A 27,639-nucleotide genomic window follows, 5' to 3' on the forward strand; every position below is an offset into this window, starting at 1 on the left:
ACGCTCCCGGCTGTGTATTCCGGTCGTGCGTTGCATAGGAAAACGCGGACGGAGGCTGGCTCGGGCTTCGAACGGAATCTAGTCGACTCTCAAGGCCGGCTTGGGAATGCATTATCAAGCCCACCCTTAACGCCGTCGATTCTGCGTTGGATCGATCCTCGAACAATGCTCTATGCGATACGCGATAGAGAAATTGGAAGCTCTCAGGGATTTTTGCATTAATCTCTGAATTTCGGTGCATACGACTCGGTGAACTCTGCGTCCTTTGCAGAGTGCATCCAGATCAAAGATGGTGGCAACGGAGCGCTGCATTGCCGACACCAGGAACCTGTCTTTCCGAGGGACGGTCACGACACCTCCGATTTTAACGACCACGGATGCGCCCGCACCTGTTGCAGCCCGCAACGCGGCGGCGGCGTCGTCGCTTCTTGCGGAAATTCTGCGTCGTCATTGTTGCACGTCGCCGCGTTTGTGTTAATTAACGGTGACAAGTCCCGGGTACCGGTTGAATCGAGCGCAGACTCTATCGAGCTCAACGTTGAATATTTAAAGGTTCGCCGAAGCACGGCGCGCAGCGATTTAAACAATATTCTGTTCCATGAACCGGTCGGAATAATGAAACGATTTTCATTCTATTATTCCTACCCGGATGAGGATGAGTTCCCGGCCGCGTAATTTCATGGATACTTGCCCAGGGGGCTGTCCGTTATACAGAAACGCAATTTTAATTCCCCGGGCGGCGTACGCGCGCGCGCGCGCGCGTGCCCGCGTGTGCGGTTGCAACGCGATCGCTGCGACACGAGAACACCGGGAATAGGAAAAAGCCGCGCCCGCTTTACGTGAGGTCAATGGGTAAATGGAATTCTTTGGGCACCGCGGAGGAATCCTAATCGGAACCTGGAAATAGCTTGCCTTCGAATCGAGCGAGCCAGATAAGATCGTAGAGTCAACGAACCCGAGCCCCACGAATTCACAGCGTTCGATTCCGATGACCAATTAAATTTACAGCCGAGCAAGCTTCCTGCTCGGAGTTCGCGAGGCCTTCTTCGCCGGGTTCCGTTCCCTCTGATGGATCGTTCCAGCACGAAATCTCTCGCGTCAGTTTATTTCTGCTCTTTCGGGGTAAGATCGTTTAGCTCCGGCGCGCGCGCGCAAGAGCGTTTCTGCCGAGCGAATAAGGCAGCTTATCCGCCGAGCAGGAAGATCGAGAGATTACGCGGCAACCAGCGCGCGGCCATCCGTCGCAGCGAAGATCAATGTTGGCCGACCGATCGTGGAAGGCAGTCCCGCGCATTCCAGCCCGGTTTCACCATATCGAGAAACTGGATGGAGGAGGGAACGAGCCGAGAATGAAGGGTCGCGGCCGCCCGAGCCGCCCAACCATCGCAGACGTCCCGGAGAAACTTCTTTTTCCGCGAGAGTCACACCTGTTGAACTTTCATAAGCGACTCTCGCGTTAAATCGCCGTAATCGATTGCTAATTACTCCCCGGCTCTTACGCAACGCGGAGGCCAACAATCTGTTCACGGTGTTAACGAACCCTACAACCGAAACAGCTCTCTCGGCCTTCCAAGCCGAGATCGTTTATCTTCGGACATTTGTTTCCTGGTCACCTTAACTGCTCCGCGAGCAGCCTACTACAAAAACGCGCTACGTTTTCTGATCTTATCGACAGCCTCGAGTCAACGCGCCCCTGGGGGCCTTACGGACGTTTCTCTCGTTGTTGGCTAGCAGATTAAGACGATCTTGAGGGCAACGTGCACGCGCGGTTCTTAGCTACGGAACATGATGATAATAATTTTATAATAACGACCCTTTCATATAAAATTAAGAAAGGAAGAGGCAAGGGATTCTGTATAGTCCTACAACGTGAATAAAATAACTGTACTCCAACATTTATGGCTGTTGGAAGCGCGCACCCAAAATTCAGACACCGCTCGAGGCAATATTCAGCGTTAAATGCTCGACACGGAGCATAAACGAAGTGATAGTCCTCCACCGTTTTTGGCTCTTTAAAAAGACGTACCTAATATTCATAGTTTTAAACAAAGTCCTAACATTTTAGTTTCGTGGATAGTTCTCAGACAGTTTTGTACAGCTTGTAAAATTCAACGCTGAACATAGAGCATAATCTAAGCCGTCCTTCAACATTTCTGTTCCTTGGTGGCCAAAGGTCGGCACCGTTCAAAGCTAAACGCAGAGCCTGATCGAAGAAGTTAACCTTCAGCCGTCTTTAGCAGACTCGCAGCAAGGCGTACCGAAAGCAAACGACCGCGAGTACAGCAAACACGGGAACCGCGGCGAGCATAGCAAGCGTCCGGGCGCGCGAGTCGGCGATGGTGGATTAAAATGACGGAGTACCGTAGCGCAGCGAGCGACCCCTCGAACTTCGCACCTGCGGTCTCGGCCGATTCGGGGCCCGATTAATTCCTGCGTGGCTGCGTTCCACGGAGTCCCGTTATCCCCGCATGCTTTCGTTCGGGTAAACACCCGATCGCGCGGCGATCCCCGCGCCGGATTCCGCACGCGGAAAAGTCCGTTTCCCTTTCGCGACAGGACGCCCCGGGAAAGGGACAATGGACGTCCGGTTAGAAAATAGGCGGGCGCGGATGTGTCCACGGTCCGCTGAGGATCCCCGGGGGAGGGGGGGAAGGGGCCTCGAGCGGCGCGGAAGAGGCGATGAGGGACCGCGACCGGCTCGGAGGCAGCGCGGAAGAGGCGAAGAGGGACCGCGACCGGCTCGGAGGCAGCGCGGACCGCGGCGACGACGGAGGAGCGAGGCAGTGCGAGGAGATCGCGAGACCCGGAGGTCCCGAAAGAATCGAAAGGTAGGTCGAGGTAAAGCCTCGAATCGGCTCGGCGGCCGAACCGGCAACGGAGGAACGAGTTCGCGTTCGAAACGGTTGAACGGAGAGAGGACGCGGAGAACGGCACGGGGAGGTTGGGAGGGAACAGGGAGGGAAGAGTCCAGAGAAAGGGGGACGGAGAGAGAAATTTTTCGGAAGTGGGGGGGACGACACCGGAGTAGCCGAGTGGACGGCGGAGACCAGCATGGTGGATGCCAGCCACGAAGACGTGACGTATACACTCCAGAAGAGCTCGTTGTATAGTGCAGCATGGTGTGTAGCATGGCATAGTTAAAGTGGGAGAAACTGTGTATGACCGGCCTCACCGTAAGCCAGTCCCGTGTGAACGACCGTGAAGCGAACCTCGAGCGAAACTCGATCGAGCCGTTGAAGGTTTTCAGTTCTCCACTTCTTGGTGTCCCTGCTCCTTCTGGCTGGCCGCGGCGCGACGATCCGGCCGGGTCGCTCGAGCAGCACGAGGCTCATTGTCAAGGGGATCCACGAGACACACGAATTCGACCGTGATCCGCCGATTAGAAAGTCGGGATTGTCCTGCTGGCTGGGCTCCGGCGGGCGGGCCGACTCGTTGTTAATAGTGCGCGAAACGCCGCGGTGTGATTCAGTGACAGAGGGGTGAAGTGGCTCGAATAATGGAGCGTGTGCTCGACGATCGGTAAAGGCCTATCTCGGACCGGTTCGTGGGCGGATCAGCCGCGTAGGAGCGTTTCGAAATCCGCCGACGCCGAGTGAAACTTTTCTAATAAGGACACACACACACACAGGTGGAGGACCCGCATCGTCACGGTGAAACGCCGGTGTCGCATCGTCCGACGACTAGAGCCGGAGAACAAGCCAGAAGAACAGAGGCAGAAGTATCATCGAGGGATTAGGGCAGCGCGCGGAAGCCGAGCGAACAACCGGCGTGGAAACCGGTGTGAGACACCTTCGAAGCCGAAAAGCTGACGCGTACACCGGACCTAACCGCGGCCAAGTAGGTCAGCCGGCGTGCGCGAGAGTGCGAGACCGAATCGACGAGAAGAAAAAAGGCACGTCGGCGGGACACGGGGTGGAGGGGCCCCGGAGAAGAATGGCGAGCAGCCGGGGGCATCAAAGTTTCCACGGTGCTCGTCCTTTTTGCTCGGCATAGGCTCGCGATCCAAAATGGCGGCGATCGGCTGGCACCGTGGCACGTTTCACGACGATAAAGACTGGTCCAGCCACCGGCGTTCCTGAGGAGAGATCCTTGATACGTGTCCTTGACATCAGCCGCGGTCTTGATCGACAGGAGCCACCGAGGCCCAACGCTCGAACGCAACAAGCCTGGGAGAGAGAGGATGTCGGGACGCACGAGGCTCAGGGTCCTGGGGACCTTGATCCTCCTGGCGGTCGCAGGTACGTCTAGGATGCTTCCTGCAGCTTCCACCGAGCTGATCCTCGATACCCAGCTTTCTACCAGATCCTTAAAATATCGCGTGACTTCCGCCGCGTGTGGGAGCAACCACGAGAACAGACTCGGCGCATTGAAACAATAAAAGGAGCTCTTATAAGCTTAAGTCCCATTCAGCATTGTTTTCGAATTATGACGAGTTTCAGATCCAACTACCGTCGAAAGATACTTTCTAATAATTTTTGTTTAACTCTTCCTTAACCAGAACGTTGAAAATAATTTTTAATCAAAACTATTTCCTATGTTCTATACTTTCTACGATATGAAATAGTGCTAACACGCTGTATTTGCTCATCCTCGCAACTACTGTCTGAAATGAGCACATTGCGCTCGTACCTGGAGAACATCTGCAGGTTTGTGTTCAAATAGAGGAATCCCATTTCGAACATTTGAAGCGAAGCTGAGCAAATAGAATGTGTTAAAGAAGAAACTCGCTATAACTCGAGAATAAAGTCGAACGGGACATGTGTTAACACGAACTTTCTTTATTGCTTCATGCAATAGGACACCCTGTATTTTTTAAGACATGCAGGGTTGCGTTGGCTTCAGTACGAGTCTAGATTGGGAACGACGATAACCAAAATCTTAATTCTCTTAGTCTAGTTTAAATTTTACCTACGAAGTCGTGCTTCAGTCCACTTTGATAGACTTAAATTATTATTTTAGAAAAATGGTGGCACTCCAGAGTGCAAGATTTTTAAGGTCGTAGAGCAAGGACTCGTGCCGCACCGACGGTCGTTCGGCCTGCATTTGATCCGTTTGAATGCGATCCGTGTTAGGAGGTGGCTGAAGTCCCAATGACTGGGACTATTCGAGGCCCACTTTCCAAGGCAGCTCGCATGCTCGGCGCTAATGATCGTCGCGAATTACGGCTAGAAACCGCGATGGCAACGAATAAACGCGTCGCGGTGCCCCGTTGGTATGCCGGCCGGAAAATGCCCGGGGAATTAATTCCCGAACCTGTTCGATAGGTTCTTTAAAACGAGCCACGCGCGGTCGATTCTGGAACCGGTATCTTGACCTCTGTCGAAAATTTCGTGTCGTTCGGCGAGTTTCTGGCAGCGGCCGCGGCCGCGTTCCGTTCGTCTCGCCAGGCTTCCTCTGCCCGGCTTCACCGAGGCTCCCGTTGCCGACCTCGCATTCCCAGGGGACTTTGCATCCCCCGCGTGGATGGGTAATTAAAGAGATCGAGTAAACGCGCTGATTGTAATTACGCCGCGTGCTGATAACAGCCGATGATTTACCGGCTACGCGGCGCGGATACGTAAGTAGGCGTACGCATCCGGTTCCGGATAAGTTGCCCCGCGCATGCGGCCACCGCGCGGGATTAACTATTTACCATGAGAATCTTGGAAAGCTGACGCGGCGCCGGCGAAGCCACTGCGACGACTATCGTGGAAACATGAAAACGCGAAGGTTCGCCGACCCTACGAGAGCTGACCTCCGTATAAATAATTTGATAGAGGGGGACACCGCTACGAGGTGTCAAGATATGGCTAAAGTTTGGGAATTTTTTAGCAAGAAATTGCTGAATTAAACACTTAGTCTTCCTACGAAGATATAAACGCGAGTCTTAGCTTTCTTTCCCAATTCTTTTTTAAACCAAAAATCGTGCGAGACGTTGGAGTTACAGAAAATCTCGTAGAACACTAATTAATGTCTGACACAGGTATCAAGTACTGGGATGTCCGAAGAAACGTCTCTAATGAAGACGTCTCTAAAGAAAGAACAGCTGTGCTTATCTTAAAAGATAAACATCAAATGCTTCTAAAAACTGAATCAATTAACATAACTCTATGCAGGATATCTCCATAAAGTAAATCAAATATATACTCCACGAAGTTTTATGCCAGCTTGAAAAATATAACTGGAAGAAATTTTGAAAGAAATATACTTTTTGATAAAGTCAGACTTCTTGAACATCATCTTGAATCGCTAAACGTTCAAACATCGCTTTGACATTTCACTCGAATTTTTAAGAAAATAAATGAAAATCGCCTTGTCTAAATCGCTGGAGTAGAAACGGCGTCAAGCTCGCGTTAAATACATACTTTGCAGCGCGAACACGTTCGGCTCCTCGCGGAGAGTGTTAATTACGAACGATCCGACGCGAAGGGAAAACCCCGGTGAAATTTTTCGGCGTTATTTAACGCCGGCACAGACGTCACAGCTGCGTCCGAGAAACGAAACGGCAGAGGAGAAAGCTGGCGTCGGGCGCGACGCGCGTTCGTCGCCTGGCGGCACGTACCTGTTACCTCGTGATTTTCACATCCCGTGGCGAATCGCCATGCTCCGCAGCTCGTTAACGACGCCCGTATATTCGCGTCGCGGATTTCGACGTCGCTGGGTCGTTGGCTTATGCAAATCGAACGCTGTTCTTAGGACCTAGGCGCGGCTCCTCAAGGTCCCGGCAGTCGCCGACACCGAATCACGGGTCCATCGAACCGCCTCGGACGGAATTCTGATCGGTTTCTCGTCGTTTTTTTTTTATTTCGTTTCCGTGTCATCGACTCGCTTGACGCAACAACGAACCGTTCGCCGGTTATTTGCATAACACTCGTCGCGTGATCGTTAACGCGGACGTAGCGCAGGCCGACGAAGAGTTTCGTCACCGAGACTTTCGCCCAGCCGCGTTAGCCGCGAAAGTGTCACGAAATCGTCGCAACGCCGCTGCTGGAACGGAAAGTCGATTGGTTCACCGGTCAGGATTTCGTCCGGCCGAGGGTGACGCGTACTGTATCGTTCCGCGAAGCGTTCGTCAGAACCGAACCATGTGAATCCTCCGTGGTCCGCTTTCTCGCGGATCCGCGATCCAAAACATTCAGGCCAGATCCGAAGGCTCGATAAGGCTTATCCAACGAAAGCGATAGGATCGTTAGAGGAATTATTAATGGCCAATTACTTGGGCGAGCCAGACGATCGGCAACGAGTCTACTGTAATGCTGGAAGCGGATAATGGTTGTCTGAACGCAGGAAGACCATTTCGAACCGGGTGATTCGAAGCCGGATTGGAGCGGATCGATCATCGGATTCCCGCGAGGCACGAGCGGGGCAGGTCGAGTGAACGGCACCGTGAAACACACCTGTCGAATCTCGCAGGGGAGCCACGAAATGTCGCGTTCGCCGGCGAAAAGAATAAATATTGGGCTGGAATGGTGTACCGTTAAGTCTGCCGTTACCGCCTCGAGAGACGGCGCATAGCGCGGTCTACGCTTCCACGGATAAACCCCTTCGACGTTTCTTTCTTCTTGCCACGAGCCAGACGTTGCTGTTAGAATTGCGTCACGGGGTCACACGAGGCTCTAGCGGCTCTAGGCGAATATTAAATACAGCTGTTCGAGCGGGATTCGCGGCTTCCTTGCTCGCTGTCTACACGACGGGGAACACAACCGATCGATTATGCCGGCATCGATCCTGTTCGGCGGTAGCAGGGCGACATGCCCCAGATTGCCCCTGGGGGCAAGGCTCTGAGCAGAGACGTTGATTCCATCGTTGATCTCGTCGTTCGTAGACTACTTTGATATGCCATGGACTTGGCTCGTTTGATTTTGTCGAAGCTGAAGCGACGCCTCCTGGAGTATTTAGGTTGGAATATGAAGTAGGATATCCTGAGTAGATGTGGTGATCCTTGATTAAGAAATCTCAGATCTCTGTCCCATGGGATATAGCTCCGGATGGTCCTTGTCGCGTTTCCTTGAATCTTGAAGATATAGGACATGTTATCTTGACAAGCGAAGTATCTCCTGCGGGCGTGGCCCAGTGGCCCTCGACTCGACCAGGCCCAGAGAATATTCCTAACGTAGAGGGCCTTCAATGGGCGTGGCCTCGTTTCTCCCAATTTCGAAGCATCGAATACCGGCGTAATGCTTCGCGCAGAATGTTCTTAAGAGGTGTGGCTCCGTTGCTCTCGATTTCGACGGATCCGGGCTCTTGCCCCAGGGGGCAATCCGCGCCGATGCTGGACACGAGGGAACAAGGAAACGCGGCCGTGTATCGCTTGCGAGCGGCATTCCACCGGCGTAAGCCAGAGGCCGTTGCACATCGTCGTTGCATACATACCACGATCGATGGTATCCAGAACCGGTAATCATTTTTCTGGACGCGGCGCACGTAAAACACGAACTGTGTTACCTCGTTACCCCGTGAGACGCATGTTTACCGGCAGGTTCACGCGATGTCTCGTCGGTCTCCTATTTTCTCGAAGTCGTTCGGCTGCGAAGCAACGAACACTGTGCTCCCCACCAGCCGCCTCCTCCGTGGCTCACCGTTTGAAAAATCCGATAACTCGCGCTAAGTATCACGGTCGGAAGCAAAAAGTAACGAAGGTGGGATCGGAATGCCTTGTCGAGAGGATTGGATTCGGATCGTTCGCGGTGGACGTTTTATTAATCTCCGGTGATCCATTTAACCGTGGATCAGCTGAACGGGGATCCCCCGATCCAGGACGCCGGAAGATCCGAACCTGATCAGCCGCGGGAGGCTGCATTCCGGCCTCGCCGCGACAGAATCAACGATGCGATTCACCTACATTCTCACGGCGTCCCTGCTCTCGCGTCGGGAAGGTTATGGTGTTCACGTGAACACCGTTACTGCGAACGGCGTCGCACCGCGTGCGCCCGCGATCATCGTTTCTGCGACTCCTTCGCCAGCGAATCGGAAACGAAAGTCCTTCGGGCCTGTCCGCCGACCGCAAACTTCCAGTAGTCACGCGATCGTCCGGCGGATCGATCGATCAAGGGCGCCTCTAAACGACAAATTAGAGACGGGAAACGACCGCCGTGTTCAAAAGGAAACTGCCGCGCGCGGACGGTCCGACGCGATTGATCGCCGGTGCAGCGAGGATCGCTACCGTTTTCTCCGCGCCGATTTACCCAGATTCTCACGCGAGTCTACCAACGCCGGAGAAACGACGTCTGGAGGAGCAGTTCTCGGGTTCACGGTAATGTCAGCTACAACCGAAACCGTAATCTCGACGGCGATAATAACGCGTCCTCGCCGGCGCAACAATGCGCCCGCATTTCCATAATGCGCCGAGAAGTGAATTAGCTCACGCGCCTAACTGTAGATCCAGCCTCCCCGCCACGAGATTTCTGTTGCGCTACCCTGTTAATGTTTCGATAATCGGTGCTCTCTGGCATTGCTCTCCATGACATTTCGGATCGGAGAGATCCAGTTTGCTGTGAAATTGCATCCATGTTGCAATGATATGTGTTTCGACAGAACAGGTGATTCTTGGTTATATAGTTCACTGTAGAATTGAAAAGGAGCTGGACCACTTTACTGTTGTTGAAATAAATTTAAATCGATAACTATATAAATAACAAAATGAATTAGTAAATAAGTAAGTGTATAAATAACTAAATAAGTTAGTAAATAAAAAGGTACATGAAGCAAGACAGACATAAATTGCAGCGGCGTTTCAACGATGTTCCTCGAGGTAACAGCGTTCGAATGCTTTTAATGAAGTTGGACATGCAGTCGATGACGAGATAGGCAGTTGAAAGTAGCCATTAACAACACGAGGAGAATTTTAAAAAGTTAACTCCGCTGCATCGATGATTCTTTTTCTGCTGTTTCCACGCGAGTCGGAGAGGGAGCATCGAGAGCACGGTGCTCGCCGGGTAGAACGGAGCACCGGTTACCTTAATTGCGATCGCGAGCGGGCATTTGTTTGGAAATCATGTCGCTCCGTGCGCCGTCTAATGAGCAATTAGCGGATTAGATCCACGGAAATGAAAATCGTCGTTTTGCAAGAGCGTCTCTCGCGGCCAAATTGGTCAGCGTTCCATCACCTCCGCAGACATCGCGATCGCAAAAATTGATCGAACGCGCGGTTAATTAGCTATCGGCTTTGATTCATTTTTAATGCCGGCATGAACCGCATCCCAGCTGGTAATAAACTGCGTCGAACCTGCGTGATCGCGGAGCAATTAATTACCTGGAAGTTCATCTACCATAAGACACGAATCCATCGGGCGTGCTACGACGGAGCGCAGGGAGGAGGATTTTCCGCGATTGTTTTCAACGGCGGAGACTCCGTGAGGCCGGAATATATTTCGCGAAACTGTCGCTGAAAGTTGGTGAAAGGTCTCCGCGGCGAGGAAAAACGGCGCCGCGTTATAATGTATGCGTGCACTTTCTAGGGAACAAAAGCTTTTGGCCGGCGACCTGTTACTTTCGTCCCGGCGACTCGCGTTCGTTCCAGGGACCGATTCGGCGATCGAAATCGTGCCGGCCGAGACCGCGGCGCGTTATTCAGGACAGAGTGCCGATCGTCATTATCGAGCCGCGGGGATCTATACGCCGGCGGCCGCAAGTATGTAGTTTCACTCGTATTGCTTCGCGCGTCGCTGAATTGCTGCATGGAGATCCCCTCATTGTTTCTGCGGCGTTCGCCGCGGAATTTCAATGCTGAAACTGTAAATACGCGGACGACAACCGTGAAATACGCCGGTGCACGCGTCCGCGAACAGCTCGCAATAAAAGTGATATCGGGATAATTGTAAATACCTGGATCGCGCGAATACAGGCTCGCGAAGATCCACGGGGAATCCGTGGATCGTCCGATCGTGGAACTCGTGGATCGCGGCTCCACTCCCGGACGATCAAAAGGAATTCATACAATGTCGATGAACCTTTTTCCCTCGTGACAAGGCGGAAGAAGAGACGCGGAGATCGAGAAAGGGCACGGAGAGTCCAGTACAGATGAGAGGAGAAAGAGAGAGAGAGAGAGAGGGAGACAGGAAAAGAGAAAGAGTAGTAATTTCATACGCGTCACGTCCACGGTTGGTCAAACCACTCGATACCGGCCTCGAGAATGTCAACCTTTCGAGTACCGTTTGCCTTCCCGATCGGCCATGGATCTTCTCGATTTTTTGCGACTCTCGATCGCGACCCCTCCACTCGCTGATCGATAGCAAGACGTTTCTTGCGGTTACCGTAAGATCGGCTAAGTAAACGATCGATGCACGGTCCGAGCAATTGCGTGACACCCTTTTTCATTCACATGTTAAGACTTTTCTTTAGAAACGCGAACGACTGCGAACTGTCCTTGTTTTATTCTTCTTTCGTATTCAATAAAAATGTAATATTGCGAGCCTAAAGCACAGTAAAAAGCTAGAATTTATTTACTTCGTTACCACGAGCTCGTTGAAAAATGTATGAATACGCTGAGTATTGTATCAAGCAGCAATTGTTCCGCGAGACGTTGCCTCGGTATTGTTAGAAATCGAGAACAGCCAAGATACGCCCCTCGACGCGCAACCACGCCCACTCGGGCCATTTCAGATACAAAAGAGCAAGCCCTGATTAGAGAAGGGTTTCTCACGCGTGTTAAGAGGGTCTTGTTACACCGTCTAATCGCGATGCGATGATCAAGCAGAATTCAAGTTGCCCGCGGAGCGATTAGGGGTCTTCGGTGGCCGATGAGGCGTACCATCGTCCTTTTAAGCGACGCTTCTTCCCCGGTGTGCACGAGCGAGCGACGAAATTTATGCGGCGGATCGCTGATGGGATCGCTTTTCGCAGGTGTGTCGGCCATCCAAAACGATCGTACGTTCTCCCGATCCACCGCCGAAGATATGATCCTAAGTGCGAGCGGGTACACGGGACCGGAAAGGACGTCGAGCGTGCTGCATCGCGATGGATCGCCGACTTTCCACAGGACCGTTCCTGCTTTTCAATTAGAAAGCTCGAAGAGCGTCTCCGGCTTCGACAAGAGCGACGTCAGGTTCGAGGACAGCAGGCACGAGGAGGCGATCGACGAGCTGACGTCCTCGAAACATGTTGATCACATCGACGGGAACAATATAGAGGTCAAGCCTGGGGAATACTATCGGTGGGTCCATTAATCTTCTATCAAACGCGATTTCTGCTGTACAGGTTGTGTACAAATCGCAGAACTTTTGACAGAACTGAGATACAGAGATGATTTCTGTCATATTAAACTTTAGATATTCTATGATAAGGGGAAATTATAGAGTACAGTTCTCGACATAGAAAATTTATTTTGAATCTGATTTTTCTCCATAAAATATTCATACATCTTTTATGATATGCGATTGGACTTTTCTCTTGAGTTTCAAATATTTTAAAAAATTTTATGACCGATTGACTGTATGTATTTAATTTATTCGTATACATATAATGGAGAGAGAAAGGGAATACATGCCCATCCTGAATTACATGATATAAAAAGGTCTACATTTTAAAATCGCTAAAACATAATGACATATCAAAATGAATGAACCAAAATTCTACTAAAAATATCAAATTCAACGTAAATTTCGTCGAAAACCGCCCTCGCGACATTCCCTATAATTTCCTCTCATTCTAGAACGCTTTAAGTTTGATTAAAGAAGAGATCATCTGCCTGCCTCGTTTCTGTCAGAAGTTCTGCCATCTTGACGCAAACTTGGTAATGTTTGCCGTCCGTGTCTCGAGGATTATTAATCGAGTAGTTTGCTCATGCGTTCCCATTACCCTGTTCCCAGCAGAATAGCGCCTACGACGAGCGAGTCCGTGTCGGGGGAAGGACAAGGGGCTCCGCAGGGACCAAAACTCTTGACGGAGCCCCATCAGCTGGTTGGAGCGTCGCCCCAACGGGCACAGTACCTGCAGGCGATCGATCAACAAAGACAGGCTCGACAAGAGATCCCGAGGATCTTTAGCGAGCATGCCCCGCCGCCGATCCTGCAGACTGCGACTCCAGGTCAGCGGCAGGCGAACCCTGACATCCAGGACATCATCACCGGCATCGTCAAGCTTCTAAATGGCAACGTGAACGTCGCCGCTAACACTGTCAGACCTCTACGACCGATCCAAGCTACTAGGTCGGTATATACGCGCTTCTAACAGCTGTCTGTTAGTATCTAATAGACATAAAATAACAACTGTGTGGAATAAATACTATTAATAAGTCACAGATCTGATATTTGCTAACGCGCGATTTCTTTTTTCAGGATCAACAACAGAGGACCACCAAGGATATCCGACGTTCCACCACTGCCACCAGATTTCGACACTCCCGGAATGAATCCTCCGCCACCTCCACCCGATCACCCTTACCCCTTTGAGAAACCACCAGCTCCGGAGAGGCCATTGGTCAACCAGTTGCCACCGGAACGACCTATTAGACCCTTCGTCAATGGAGTCCCGCTGCCAGAGCAGATCGTGCCGCAAGGAAACCGACCATGGAACTGGAATCGACCTGGTAACATCGCCTGATCTTGTCTCTACGTGATTTCTGTCTCCAAAATCTGATATTAATCGATGGTATTGTGTTTTCAGGAGGTAACAGGCGACCGGTTCCACCCTATAAACCTCTACCACCGTCCTTGGACTCTACGTTCCATCGGGAGAAGGACCAGGACGACAAGTACCCTGATAAATCGCAATCGAATCTTCATCGCGACGAGTTCGCCGAGACTTCTACCAAAAAGGAAGAGAACGATCGCAACGAGGCTACGACGAACAGTTTAGAGGACACGACGAAGGTCCACGAAGTGACTAATCAGGACAACGAGGGTAGCAGTTCGGGACAGGACCCCTTGAAAAATCATCAAACCGCAGTTAAGGACAACAGGATAAGCAACGAGAAGACACCGACGACTGGCTCGGAGTCTAGTCAATCGAACCAGGTGTCTGACGGGAAGCACGAAGAGGCTCCGAAGCCCGTGATACCCTTGGAGATCAAGCCGACGAAGTCGTCGAAGATCGGCGGTCAACACCAGACCAACGGGAACCAGGAGAACGAGAAGTCGACGATCGCCAAACCGTCGATTAAACCGTTCGCGACGCTGAACATAGAGACCAGCTCGTCGGTCCAGGTGATCGAAACTGCGACAACGAAGGCTGTTGTTCAAACTACAGGATCTGCTAGCAACAGCTCCAGCAATCTTGCCAGTGCCCCGAGCACCATAACTCTGGAGCCCAGCAAATCGTTCCACTTAGAAAGTTCCGCGAGCTCGTCGAGCGTTTCAACGGAGAGTCTGCCGCCGACTTTCACGAAGGCTGTGTCGACCACGGAGAAGACTATAGCGCACACGCCTGTAGCGAACACGTTCACCAAAAATCCAGGTAAAGTATACCCGAGGGAGAGTGGATCTTCAGCGGCGGTGATATCGCATTCGATCTATAATGAATGCATCCGGGCCGGTCTCTGGGGAGAAGTACGGTTAATTAGTCTCCTTTGTCGAGCTCCTGGCAGCCGTCATGGTCAATTAATTTCCTTTGTAGCCCCCACGGATCGCTATGCCTACCGACCCCGACCTGGAATTGTTCTCGACGACACCTTGGATTACACAGGACCCCAAGGACTGGCCACCCAGCGACCCTACCCACCGCCGAGACATCCGCCTATCGGTGATATTTTTGATGTCACGGTCTCGGCTATCCAAGGACCCGGCGGTGGAGGCTCCGGTAAACATTCGCACGATCTGCTGCACAGAATCTAAGACCGCGAGAACGCTTTAACGACACCCCCCCCCCCCCTTTTTGCTTTGCACAGGCGAGGGTGTCCGCGTGCCGGTAAACGGCGGCGGCGCCGACGTGATACTGACGTCCGCGGTCGAAGGTCAGGGTTTCGTCAGCATCGACGGCAAGAGGACCTACTTGAACCTGTTCGAGAACTCGGACAGGACCGCGACCCAGGTGCAACCGCAGCCGCAGCCCACAAGGACCCAGGCGCCTGCTGTAGTTGGCACAGGGTCAGTGGAAAAAGCGGAACTTGGTATTCTCTCGATAAGCGTCGAACAGACCTTCACGATTGCTGTCCAATGTCTCGCGCTAATGCGAGCGAAGAAAGACACTTTCTATGAAACTTTTACTATCTTGTTCGTCACGTTTTTCTAATTATAATGACACGAAACACGATGCAATTACAATTGTAATTAATTCGGTAATAAGTGAGTTATGGTGTAAACGATTAAGCGAAATGTGGAGCAGTTGAGTCATTAGAAGAATTTCAGGACAGTCATACGTTCTCGTCAATTTAATGAAATTAACGATAGAAGAAATGCATTTTTATTTAACTATCGTTCCTTGCAATTGATTCGGTCAATTTTTATTTTTCATACAGATATGCGGGTTACTTATTACACAGATACTCATTGTCACTAAAAATGATTAAATAGTAGAGTTAAAGTTGGGACAGTTATCGAGAGAATACTGTGCAGAGGTTGACAAGATAATACCGAGTCTTGATCTTCTCTGTGTCTTTCCAGATTCGCAGTGCCCCAGCCAGATCCTCCGACTGCTAGCCCAAGACCCACAGGCCCAATTAGAAGACTGACCTTCCACAGAAGGCCTACGCAACCCCCGGTCAGAATCGACACTTGCATCGTAGGAGACACGAGCACTTGCGACGTCAGCCAGCACGAGGCCTGTGCAACGGTACAAGGAGTATCAGCCTGCCATTGCAAGCCAGGATACGCGAGGTTGCAGCACTCCCTGCCTTGCAAGAGTTAGTATTCCTATGCATTCCATTTGTTAGCTATTCTCACGATCCAACTTCTCTATTCTCTTTGCCATCGAACAAGTTTTTCTCTTCAGCTATCTGATGCTAATTATCCTCTTTCACAGGGATCATTAGTATCGTGGTGTCCATGAGAGTGGACAAGATCTATGACAGAAAGGTGGTCTGGGATCGAGGCTTCACTGACAAAGACTCCGAGCCGTACCAAACCCTGGCCTACGAAGCAAATCGAGCTGTGAGAAGATTGTTTATTGTTTAATATCGATGAAGGAGTGGAAGGTCTCGCTGAGAGTGGACGGTTAAAAAATAAAATAAAATTTAATTATGCTCTATGCTTTTCAGATCGAGTCTGCGATGTCGATGACGCCGTTCTCGGACGAGTACATGGGCTCCTCGGTGAACGGCGTGTACCAAGGAGACGTGAGCCAGGGGCAGGGAGGCGTCTTCGTAAATGCAACTTTGAAACTCACTTACGAGCCAAGAACAATTAGGCCAAGCCTGGCAGGGGAGCTGCAGAGGCATCTGCTCGGCGTTATTCACCGTAGGAGCAACAATATCGGGAACAGCGCCCTTTACGTAGACAGCCCACCTGGATCTATATCGAATCTGCAAGGTCCGCGTCGACACGCATTAATTGCATGCCCCCGACGAAGCCGGCTAACTAACTTCGTAACATTATATTCGCAGACCTCGACGAGTGCGCCTCGTCGGAGTTAAACGACTGCCACTCGTCGGCGACGTGCACCAACAACTGGGGCGGTTTCACCTGCGCCTGCAACCCGGGACTGAAGGATCCGCACAAGGACGACGCGAACGAGTCCGGGAGGACGTGCATTTCCTGCTTATCGACGTACTGCAACAATCGCGGCTCGTGCTCCTATCAGGGCGACCATATGCAGTGCACGTGAGTGTATTAATATCTGGAAGGGTCGCCGAAGGGCTCGCGAGACTCTCCGGCTATCTTCGAGCCAGGTTCTTCAACGGTTTCCGAACGGATCGATTTATGTTCCGCAGATGCACCGGGAATTATTATGGGGCGCAGTGCGAGGTCGACGGAGAGGTCCTGGGTGTTGCAATAGGAGCGTCGGTAGCAGCTTTAATAATTATAGTTTTAACGCTAGTGTGTCTGGTCATGTGGAGGTAACGTATTCGCATTTAGAAGGCTCCGTTGATTGAACGAGTTTTGTGTTAACAATGATTTGCGTTCCAGTCGAAGGTGGTCGAGGGAGCAAAAATCGGTTGGATCACCGGTTTATGGGTATATCCAGGGTGGCATTCCCGGCACCCTTCCTGGGACTCTAGCTAGGGTGGGATCCGTGGGAACTCTAGCCTCTGTTAAACAAGGACCACCCGCCAATCTGCCGCCCTACATGTGGGCGCACTTTGGAGACCACATGGCGACGGCCAACGTCTATGCGGTGAGCTATTCTCGGTGTTCATGTTGTAATATATTTATTTAAGAGACCAAGTCGTTTAGAATCTACGTATATATAATTATAATTAATAATAGTATATATAATTAGTAGACTATAGACCCTTGTGTATCTATTCTGGTCGTAAAAAATTTTTAAATTGGTAAATCGAATGTAAAGTTCGAACTTGGGTCTCGGTAGTTATTAATCTTCGTTCTCTGGTCCCAGACGGAGCCCATGGGCCCCACCAGGCCTAGTTCGGCGGTGTTCGGCTACCCTCCCATCAACGTCCACGGAACGCTACCACCTGTGCCGTTGCCAAGACTCCAGCCACCTTTGCGATCGAGACAAAGACACCAGCCGGACCCGGACAGCTCTGACTCGGAGCCTCAAGACAAGGACAGGGCCGATCTGATCCCTCAGAGCAGCGGATTCCACGTGCCCAGGCCGAAGTCCAGGTCCTCCTTAGCCGTGAGTGTCTCTTCGATCCGATGAACGGCCGTGTACCGTCGCGGATTCTTTTTTTTTTTTAATCGAGTTCCACCCGGTTTCAGAATCAAAGCGGAATCTACAATGACGTGGAGTACGACCAGGGTGACGTGCACCATTTATCGAAAAACAATATCCCGATGTCCACTTACAGGCCGTACTATCGAACGTGAGAACCGGGGCGAAACTAATTTAGTTATAAATCGGTGACTTGTACCAGTTTACTCGAACGAAAAGAACCGGCGGTGTCGGTCCGATCGGACTTGCTTCGCCGGAACGGTTCTGTGTTGTGTTAATAGCGGACTCGCTTTAAGTCATTCCCGGCGTTACTTAACTCCTAGCGATTTAATTGTTATTATTATTATAGATATTTATTATCTTGGCACTATCGAGGTACGAGAGAGAGAGAGCCCAAAAAATGCTGTTAAGTTATCGAGCGAAGGTTGCAATAAAGACGGCCTAGTATTAAACGATGGCTCCTTTTGATTACTACTTAGTCTAACGCTCGTGTTTGCAGAGAATTATTTATGCATATGATCGTCTATCGTTCTACTCGGTTATCGAGCGACGATTCATGGCTAGCCGTGTTGCGTAAACCGTAGGTATTTAATCGACCGAGGATCCTTGTTGCGCGGAGGATCGAAGAGGACAGTGTGCGACAAACAGTATCGTAATTCACCATGTAACTTCTGTAATTGTACATTATATATATTTTTGCAAATTGAATACAATATACATTTGAAAATTCATGCGCGTCATCGTTTCCCTTTTGAAACTCTCCGATGCCCAAGGTGTGTCGTCGTGTCCGAGCTCGTGCTCGGTCGGACGCCGGAAATACTGTGCGCGTAATGAGCAAAAACGTTTAAAACCACTTTGCACTTGTGTGTCTGTTGTGTGTATGTAAGGTATGCGTGTCTCCTCTTTGTGTCTCTTTGGTAACTTCAACAATCGAGTGACCCGTCGCAAGAACGGATCGTGTCGATCGAAAAATCGGTTTCGCGCGTAAAATAGTGTAGCTTCCTGCGTCGCTTGTTAACAATGACACCCTACCAAGGATGAGGAGAGAGAGGACCTTGGAGCACGTGACGATTCTTTTACACAGAGTCTGCAAAAGTACATTCATAAGATTTCAAGCGGAGACGAACGGAGTGCATCCATTTATTATTACAATAACTTGTCGTAGACTCGAAAGACGAAATTTATAAATAGTTTTCTTCATCCGCCGTTTGTCGCGTTCATATATATTTATATATATATATATGTATATATATATATATACATATATATATATTTTATATTTTGTGTGAACATGCGGGATAAAAGATTTGTGATCATCTTAGAGTCATATCGTAAATGTATATCGCAGAATGAGAATGATAAGAAAATACGTCACCGAACGTCGACAAATATATATGTATATATAAAACATTGTATAATTCAACATTTCTCGGCTAAACTCTCTTACCGTATCGAAATTGATATAATATATATATATCATTAAATATATCAATAAATATGAAATATTGATAAATATATATATATATATATGTATATTTAATAATCATCATCGCCGTGATAATGTTAATAATTTCATCTGATATATTTAGCAATATCATGAACGATAGAGAGAGATTAGGTCTTTCTGCCCTCGTTTTCCTATCTCGTTCACGAAGATATGAAACGCTAGAAAGATCGGTCCCGGGTTTACCATATACGATAACAAACGCCGGCGTGCCTGTTCCTGCGCAAGCGACGAGGATTGTTCCCGGTGCTCGATTATTCCTCGGTGATCACATAAGTTTCCCGAAGGTCGCAACTAACCGCGGGGCACAGTTCTCCCTCCGTAAGCGTCCCCGGGATCACCGGCAAATAGGAAACGCACGGCCCTCCCGCGGCAGACGAATTCGCGGATATCACCGGCGAGGGAAAACTGTGCGGACGCGAGTCGAGAATTCGAAACGTATGTCGATGATCAAAAGACAAAGAGAACTAGTGAAAGATACTGGAAGGCAAAGAGTGGACGAACTCTTAAACTATCGACGAGACCGGCGGCCTCGGGTCCTCCCGTGATTCGGATTCGAGAGACGAGCCGACGGCGACGGTCCGGTTTGCGTTCGCTCGTCGGACAACATTGTCGGAGAAAAACGGTTCGGGGAAGAATGATCGCCGCCGGAAGCGGCTCGAAAGAGCGTCTAGATATCGCGTAACAGCGGCGAGTAATAGCGACAGCATTTTCTATCTGCAAGTTTTTTTTTTTTTTTTTCGTTGTTCGCACCCGGGAGCCGGTGAGATACACGCGTTCGTTGACTCGTTTTGAAGACGATCTTTTTTCGATGTGGGCAATTGGTCGTTCGGGGGGCCGCTGCTAATTAAATTACGTTCGCGGTCCCCGGAATCTCGCGGACCGACTCTCGGCGGACCCGGTCCGGATACAATACGGTTTGAAGAGTCGAGACGAGCGAACGCGCGGTCGGTTAAGCATTCAGTTTCGTAGTATACAAACAGTAGACAAGTATAGCTTGTAGGTATTCAAAGTAGAAAGTGTAAAGTATCACAAGAATTACAATAATCGTAATAATGTTACGTTATCTCGGAAAGATCAATATATGTACCTGCCCGGTAAACGTTTGTGGATCGATTGCACGGTAACGGTAAGCGCTTTTCGGCCGCGTCACTGTGTCGGAGGACGCGCGCTTCTTTTAAAACGGTGTGTTACAGGTTGCGAGACGGTCGCGACGCGACACATGTATCGCCGAGGGGAAGGCTGCTTGGGAGCTGAAGGCCCCAGGCCACGTCCCCGGGTGTGTTTCGGAGCAGATTCGCCCGTTAAATACAATCAGTCTTTAGACACAATAACGATAACGATACAATATACCATCGATGGAGCAAAGCCGTGACAAGGATTCCTGTTCACGGGCGGCAGCGGCGGACCGTGATATTTCTGTGCGTACCTCTATGCGAGCGCATTACGCGCGAATAGACGAGAGGACACTTGCGAGAGCCACGACTGCGAAACTTGGAATACGGTCGGATCGTAACTCGGTAGCACACATTGACGGCGACGGAACGGTCTCCGTCGACGCTCTGCAAAAAAGACTTTTAGAACGAGGGGTGGGGAAAGGAGGAGGTATATCAGCATAGCCTGGAAGTATAACGAGCAAATACTTATGGCGAAGACTTTCGTCGGAGGGTGAGAGAAAAGGCAGCGCAGATCACGATTTAATTTAGCGCGCGACGCGGACGACGCGCGGTCCCACTTTGCTTCACCGTCAACTGTTTTTGATTTACATTTTCGCGGAACGCGCTGCGTCCTCTGACACCGGACGAGAGTCGATTCTGGATCTCGATTCTTCGTCCGAGACGCGGCGAGGAAGCGCGAACCGATCTCTGCGTGCATCTGCGCTGCGATTTTCGAGCGGCAACGATCGTCACCACGGAATTTTGACCAGATTTCTCAGCCCGCGTATACAGTTGTGCACGCACCTCTAACAATTCCCTTTAGGCCATGCGACTGATTTTGACGACGGAGATGACGTTACGTCGAAGCGAACGATCGTTACCCTGCGGAAACTTACTTAGCGGTACGCTTTACGTCGCTTACGGCTGTGGCGTGCGGTGCGCCGGTGCGATCGCGGCCGGCCTATGATACCGGTCGAAGAATTGCTCTAAAGTCAACACGATCCCGGAACCGGTCCCTGGGTCGGTGTTAATAAAGGAATCCAAGTTATTCTTGCACGCTGGAAGTGTTGCGGAACAAAAGAAACAAAGATTTCGTCAGTATACTGCTGGTAGAATCGAGATCATCAAGGCATGCGCCCGGATTGCCTCCTGGAGCACTGTGAGCTGGGAAATTGGCGCAGAAACGGAGCAGAATTTGGAACATGGTCCTAGATCGCTAAATCGGACATTCGTCTTCTTTGTCAGTCGGTGACTCAACCCTTTATTTCATTGATACTTGCACTTCCTTCGTCTTCCATAATAGAACAATTCAATTTCTGTTTTTCGTACGTCTTCATTTACTTTCGATTTTGCAGAATGCAAGGGGTGCAAGAGCTTAGTCTTTAAAGTGCCAAACAAGGATACACCCTTGCTTCTGTTCTCTGTTACGAATTTTCCAATTATTTCTTACAAAATTTGTATAACTCCTTTTTAAACCTTACGGAACGATATTAATATTTTCGGCATTAAAGGGTTAACATTTCTGAGCCAACTTCCGATCTCCCGACACCGTCCATACAGTCTTCCATCGCGAGATGAGGACGTTGGTTTATGGAAAGCGTCGCTGCTGCCAGGGGCGATCCGTGGTCCCCATGAAACATACTTGGTGTTGAGATCGGCGGGTAATCCGGCGGCGTCTTGATCCATGTGCCGTCCTCGCGTTTCATGTGATGCCGATCGGACGCGAACTCGCGCAAGTACACGCTGGCTGGCACCACCCTGAACCTCCTGTGATGCTCCGGTTGCACCACGTCGTCCGACCGGTACGTTTCCATCGCGTATTTCCAAAAATGCGTCGGAAACGGCAACGCGCTATCTAAATCGTACACGACCGCCCTTTCGTCGGGTGCGTAGATTAGGATTACGTGGTAGTCCTACGCATAGAACAGAGAAACACGTTGTTGGTTCGCCGGACCATCCCGCCACATCGTCGAAGAAGCACGAGCAATGTCGCAACGATCAGACTGACCCAAACCACGAGCTTATCCTCGTCCTTCCCGGCCCGTTGCCGCCAAAGTGGAACGCTACGCCAGGGGTTGCTCACGAACGCGACATAGCAATGCTGTAATTCCGATCCGTGCCTCGTCGCTACATCCTGACACAGCTTCCACACATTCTCCTCGCTAGAATGACACACGAGATCCTTGCTCAGGCAGGGCCAGAAACTGGCGCACAAGTCCCCCGTTCCTACACCATCCACGCCTTTGTCCCAAATTATGGTAACTTATCCGTACGCTCCTTTCGGATAACTTCATTGCAATCCTTGATTTCATTTAACTCTACGCGATTTATTTTCTCTTCGCTTCCTATGACTCAACTGGACGAACCCTTTGTGTTGCAAAGCTAAGATAGAAATTAACAACTGGACGGCGGATCTTTACGGATCTTCGGTTGCAACAGACACGAGCCAAACAGCAATGCCTGGCTTTTAAAATCATTTCAGTGAACCGAAAATACTCCATACATATTCTCAAATTCTTATTAGTGCTTACGTTAAAATTCTACAAACTTTAGGGACGAGTTAATCTAAATTATTCGAACGCGTTTTATAATACAAAATTCAACAGAATTTAACTCGATTCGAAATTCTCTTTCATAAAGCAACGCGGATGCAAATGATGTGCAAATGGTGTGCTGCCCCTTTGAATTCTCTCTCACTTGTTTCTCTTTTTGAAATAAATTGTGAGCGACTACTGAATCAGCTTTCCTACAAAGACATTATATAAAAGTAGCAATATCGATCATCTAAGGGTTGCAACGAGAGTATGTTCCACGTGTACCATAATCTGGGACAGAGGGTACTTATTCTGCTGGCCTAGAATTTGGGCACGGCTGAAAGATCGGCCGGTTAGCAGGTGAAGCACGACGATGCGACAGCGATGAGATAATGACCGAGAGCACACCGACGAAGAACGATCCTCTGCCGAGGCAAATGGTGCGAGAAGAACCTTCTCGCCGGCGTTCTCCGGAAACGCAGGTGTTGCGAGAGCCTGGGTGGTGAACGCAGGTGGAACGCATATGCAAGCGAACGTGCTGAATGACGTCGGCACGAAGCGAGTGGCATGGATATATTGTGGCCCGCGGATGATCGGTGACACGCATGGTGAAACGAGCACGTCGAAAGCTTTGTGGAACGTCGGATGTTAATGAGGGGCCTAGATATCGGAGGCGGGGCGATTAAGATATACAGCTCTGGCCGGCGTGTTGTTTGTGCGGTATCGTGTCGTGCGAGAATAATCAGGTGGCAGCATGCATTATTAATCGAACAGTGCCGCGTATGACCGTATGTTCTCGCCGATAACGTGGGGGTGAGTAATGGTGGTGGATTTTAGCAGGCAATGAGAGAGATGGAGAGAAACAGAGAGAGAGAGAGAGCGTGAGGAAAAGAGAGACAAATGAATGGCGCGCGGGACATTTGAAAGCCGAGCTGGGGAGAAACGGTGCGCGGTGATTCGTAGGTATTTCATACCGTTCCAAAGATGGCGGCAGCATATCGCACTGCCGTCTCTCTACCACTGCAGCAACGTATCGATCCATCAACCGGGATGGTTACCGCAGTACGACACGCGTTTATTCGCTCGAATCGATATACGATTTCTCGGTGGAAAGTCGAAAGTCTTTCGGTTCGCCGGTTGGTCCACTTACCAGTAGCAACTCGTGTACACGCACTCCGCGGCTTTCGGAAAAAGCTGCACCAGCGGCTTCGTGTGCCCGGCCTCGCGAGGCTCCACGGCCATTCTTTGTTTACAATCTCGGATCGTCTACGGAAACCACACCAGGTAACGTCCGACGATTGTTCCTCGTCGGTGGTCGACGGGAAACGGGGAGCTGTGCTCGTGTTGTCTCGTCGACTCTCGGTGGTATCGTTAAAGCGTCTGCTGGGATTCCTCAGCCGGTGAACCGCACGCGAATCATCGTCGCACCGTGTCTGCACCGGACGATCAATCTCTCGGATCTCTCAGCTTGGCGAACTTAAATGGTACCCGTACATCCGACCAGTCGAAACAGCATTGTTTAACTGCCGTCTGCGAGCTGCCGCCGTGCCGCCGCTCTATGTGCTTGTGCGTAACTGCCTACGTCCGAGTAGACTGTAGCACCTGGGACGCTGCGGCAACACGCACGCGCCAGGCAAGTCGATGATTCAAATCACTCGACTCGCAGCACGGAAAACTTCGGAAAACTCGCTCACGCGTTTTATTCCGGAGAGCGAGAGAGCTCCGTTTCGTCGCACTCCTCTATTCAACCGACTATCCTATTTCCAGGAAACATCCTATCGCCGCCGAATCCTCGGGCGAGCATGGCGCGCGACGCCATTGCTACGGCACTGCGAATGTCTCACAGATGATAGCGATATCTAGATCCAACCGAACGATTCTACCTCTTGCTTCGTTCTAATTTCTTGATCAAGGCTTAGACCAATTGGATTGTAACGGTCATCCTAGGAACATCTTCCTCGCTGAGCTATATAAAAAAACCTCCCCTTTTAAGACGACGAATTACAGATGCCACAGGTCTCGAACATGACCTGGCATTTTACCAAGCGTAAACAGCGAACAATAGAATCCTTTCTAGTATCTTCTTCCACGTGGAAACCAGTTTACCTCAGTTTTGCATATTCTAATACGACTATCCTACCGTACTGATTCCGGTCTTTTTCGGCTACCTTCGAGCTCGGGCGATCGCTAGCTGGTTAAGGGTGTCTCATGCCCTAAATAAACAAACAATTATTGCGTATCCTTCCACGGTCAATTATATCGCTCGTCGCCGAGTGGGGACGTCGCAAAATCGATTAAGTGTATCACATATCTAAAGTTAGTCGAGTCACGACTGACCGTGAACTTTGAGTATCGCAGAAATATATTACGTGCGTCACGCCGGGAGAACCAGTTAGCAGCTAGGGTGGAAATTCGTGGCCATTGCGCCGGTGACCTCGTCGACCGTGGTTTCCGTTCCTAGAAGACAGTCCCTCGACGTTGTGTATTCGTGTTCCAAGGGTATTTCGACGGTAGAATGGCGATGAACGCCGCCAGGACGGTTCTCAAACAGAGGCAGACCGCTTTGTTGATCTGCGATGTCCAGGAGAAGTTCGCGAAAGCGATGCACGACTTCGACAAGATCACGCAGAACTCGGTGAAACTGGTAAATATGGAAAATCCAGTAACGCGTGCACGGTTTGCACGACTCAATGGAATTTAGACCTTCGTATGCTTCTATACTTAACTTTGAAGGTTACCTGATAAGTTCGTGCACACGGGATGCTATTCTTGCCCATTCGAGAATATTCAGCAAAATATTTTAAAAATATCACCCGCGATCCTTTTACCTTGCTTACGAACCTTACCCTCAAAGTAGAATTTTGCGACTTGGTCTATAACATGCACTGTCATTGTTTTAATGTTATCTTTGTTAGGTTAACGCATGCTTTGTGTTCAGATAAACGCAATGAAGCTTCTGGAGGTCCCCATACTGGTGTCCGAGCAGAATCCAAAGGCTCTCGGCAAGACTATTCCTGAATTCGACATTTCTGGTGTTAAAGGACCGTTCGCGAAGACGAATTTTAGTATGTGTACACCAGAAGTGAGTAAACATTAAGAAATATTTGTGAACTCATTCTGATGGTCTCTATAATTTTTTGTTTGGTTGACCTTACAGATAAACAAGGAACTAAACACACTGTGCCACGGTCAGAAACCAGATGCAATTATCCTAATTGGTCTAGAGACCCATGTATGCATAGAGAACACAGCGATAGACCTAAGACAGAGTGGATTCGAGGTCCATACTGTAGCTGACTGTTGCACTTCGCGTACTCAAGAGGACAGACTGCTGGCTTTGGAGGTAGAGGCATTTATAAGTTGCTATTACCCTAGAAGGTGAATATTAAATTAATTTCCTGCTGGTTTACAGAGGATGAAAGGAATTGGATGCCACATAACTACCTCAGAGAACGTAATCTTTAAACTGCTGGGAGGTGCGGATCACAAGGAGTTCAAAAACATACAAAAGTTGGTGAAACAACCAACATTGCCCACAGGACTTGTGCCAAAACTGTGAACTGCCAATAGTAAATATTTTATTGTGTCATAATTGGCCATCGGTACCTTTAAATTCAATATTTTTATAGAAAATGTACAATAATTAAGCATTGCATTAAATATAGATTTCTGGGATCTATTTTTATTCAAACATTAATACTCTTTGGTGAAAAACAGAAGCACGCAGCAAACAAACCAGACTTATAAATACAAAACAAAGCAGATCTAACAATTCAGTTCTTTCCTGTAGAACCAAAGCCACCTTCCCCTCTCTCTGTATTATCTAAAGACTGTAATTCCTCCAGTTCAGGATAATTAATTTTTTCGCAAATCAATTGTGCAACACGGTCCCCTGGAGAGATCTTAAAGTCCTCATTACTAAGGTTATACAGCACTATCCCAACGTTTCCCCTGCATTAAAAGAAAAAATATTTAAAATAATTTATACGAATTTAACGCGCACGTGCACAATCGTCCTTCTAGATCACGCCATTTTTTTTCAACCCTTTCACGCAACATTCGCTTCAGATACACAATTAATCGCTTAAGTAATCATTCCTCAACCTTAATAAATATTTGCTTTTGCGAACTAGTTAATTTCTCTGGAAATAATTGTTAAACAACTCACCGGTAATCTGCATCGATGACGCCACCACCAACGTCGATGTGATTCTTCCATGCCAGACCAGATCGTGGAGCAATCCTTCCATAAGTGCCTTCAGGAACTTCGACTTGTAAGTCTGTTTTGACTAATTCTTTCCCATGAGCTGGTAATACGTATTCGTACGCACTAAACGATTCAAGAAAGTATTAATCATACTATTCGCATTACCGGCTTTTAAGTTTAACCTACGTACCTTCTCAAGTCGTAACCGGCTGCATGTTTCGATCCTTTAGAAGGAGCAAAAGCTTTGTCAGTAAGCTTTGCGAATTTTAACACGTTTGCACTGCTCATTATCGGCATCTTGAAGCTTTACAACCTTTCTAGGCAACGTTTTTAAGCAGACTGTGAGGACAAAGGGCAACGGTCTTCCTTGTAACCGGCTTCTTTTCCCGCGGTTTCCCTACAGGTTCCAGCACTACAAGGATTGGTTGAACATCTGTAAGATTTTAAACTGTATTAAGTTTTTGACAAATTAAAATAGAAATTAACGTGATAAATTCAATAATAATCATTCCTTTGAATATCCATATTTTTATACAGCAAAGAAAACGTTTT

General features: G+C 49.5%; 3 protein-coding genes across 3 annotated transcripts; 2 read left to right on the forward strand and 1 right to left on the reverse strand.

Annotated features, from left to right (window-relative positions):
* The first annotated feature begins 4,180 nt into the window (after positions 1-4,180).
* Positions 4,181-17,840, forward strand: Pwn (calcium-binding EGF-like domain-containing protein pawn). The gene is made up of 15 exons (XM_078176828.1): positions 4,181-4,238; positions 11,821-12,130; positions 12,789-13,124; positions 13,254-13,504; positions 13,582-14,370; positions 14,530-14,712; positions 14,801-14,999; positions 15,516-15,754; positions 15,874-16,001; positions 16,109-16,379; positions 16,454-16,670; positions 16,781-16,906; positions 16,977-17,184; positions 17,407-17,649; positions 17,733-17,840. Exons 1-15 carry the CDS (start codon positions 4,181-4,183, stop codon positions 17,838-17,840), a joined length of 3,666 nt encoding a protein of 1,221 aa, XP_078032954.1.
* Positions 17,841-18,360: 520 nt separating this feature from the next.
* LOC144467857 (protein N-terminal glutamine amidohydrolase) lies at positions 18,361-27,428 on the reverse strand. The gene is made up of 5 exons (XM_078176837.1): positions 27,278-27,428; positions 27,049-27,210; positions 22,355-22,508; positions 21,989-22,259; positions 18,361-21,404 (listed from the first exon to the last, which is right to left on the reverse strand). The coding sequence occupies exons 1-5, from the start codon at positions 27,382-27,384 to the stop codon at positions 21,265-21,267; spliced, it is 834 nt and encodes a 277-aa protein (XP_078032963.1). The 5' UTR covers positions 27,385-27,428; the 3' UTR covers positions 18,361-21,264.
* LOC144467855 (isochorismatase domain-containing protein 2) lies at positions 24,879-26,555 on the forward strand. Its single transcript, XM_078176834.1, has 4 exons — positions 24,879-25,524; positions 25,819-25,962; positions 26,038-26,223; positions 26,293-26,555. Exons 1-4 carry the CDS (start codon positions 25,396-25,398, stop codon positions 26,437-26,439), a joined length of 606 nt encoding a protein of 201 aa, XP_078032960.1. The 5' UTR covers positions 24,879-25,395; the 3' UTR covers positions 26,440-26,555.
* Positions 27,429-27,639: the final 211 nt, after the last annotated feature.

Source organism: Augochlora pura, chromosome 3, assembly GCF_028453695.1.
Source record: "Augochlora pura isolate Apur16 chromosome 3, APUR_v2.2.1, whole genome shotgun sequence".
Classification (NCBI taxonomy): domain Eukaryota; kingdom Metazoa; phylum Arthropoda; class Insecta; order Hymenoptera; family Halictidae; genus Augochlora; species Augochlora pura.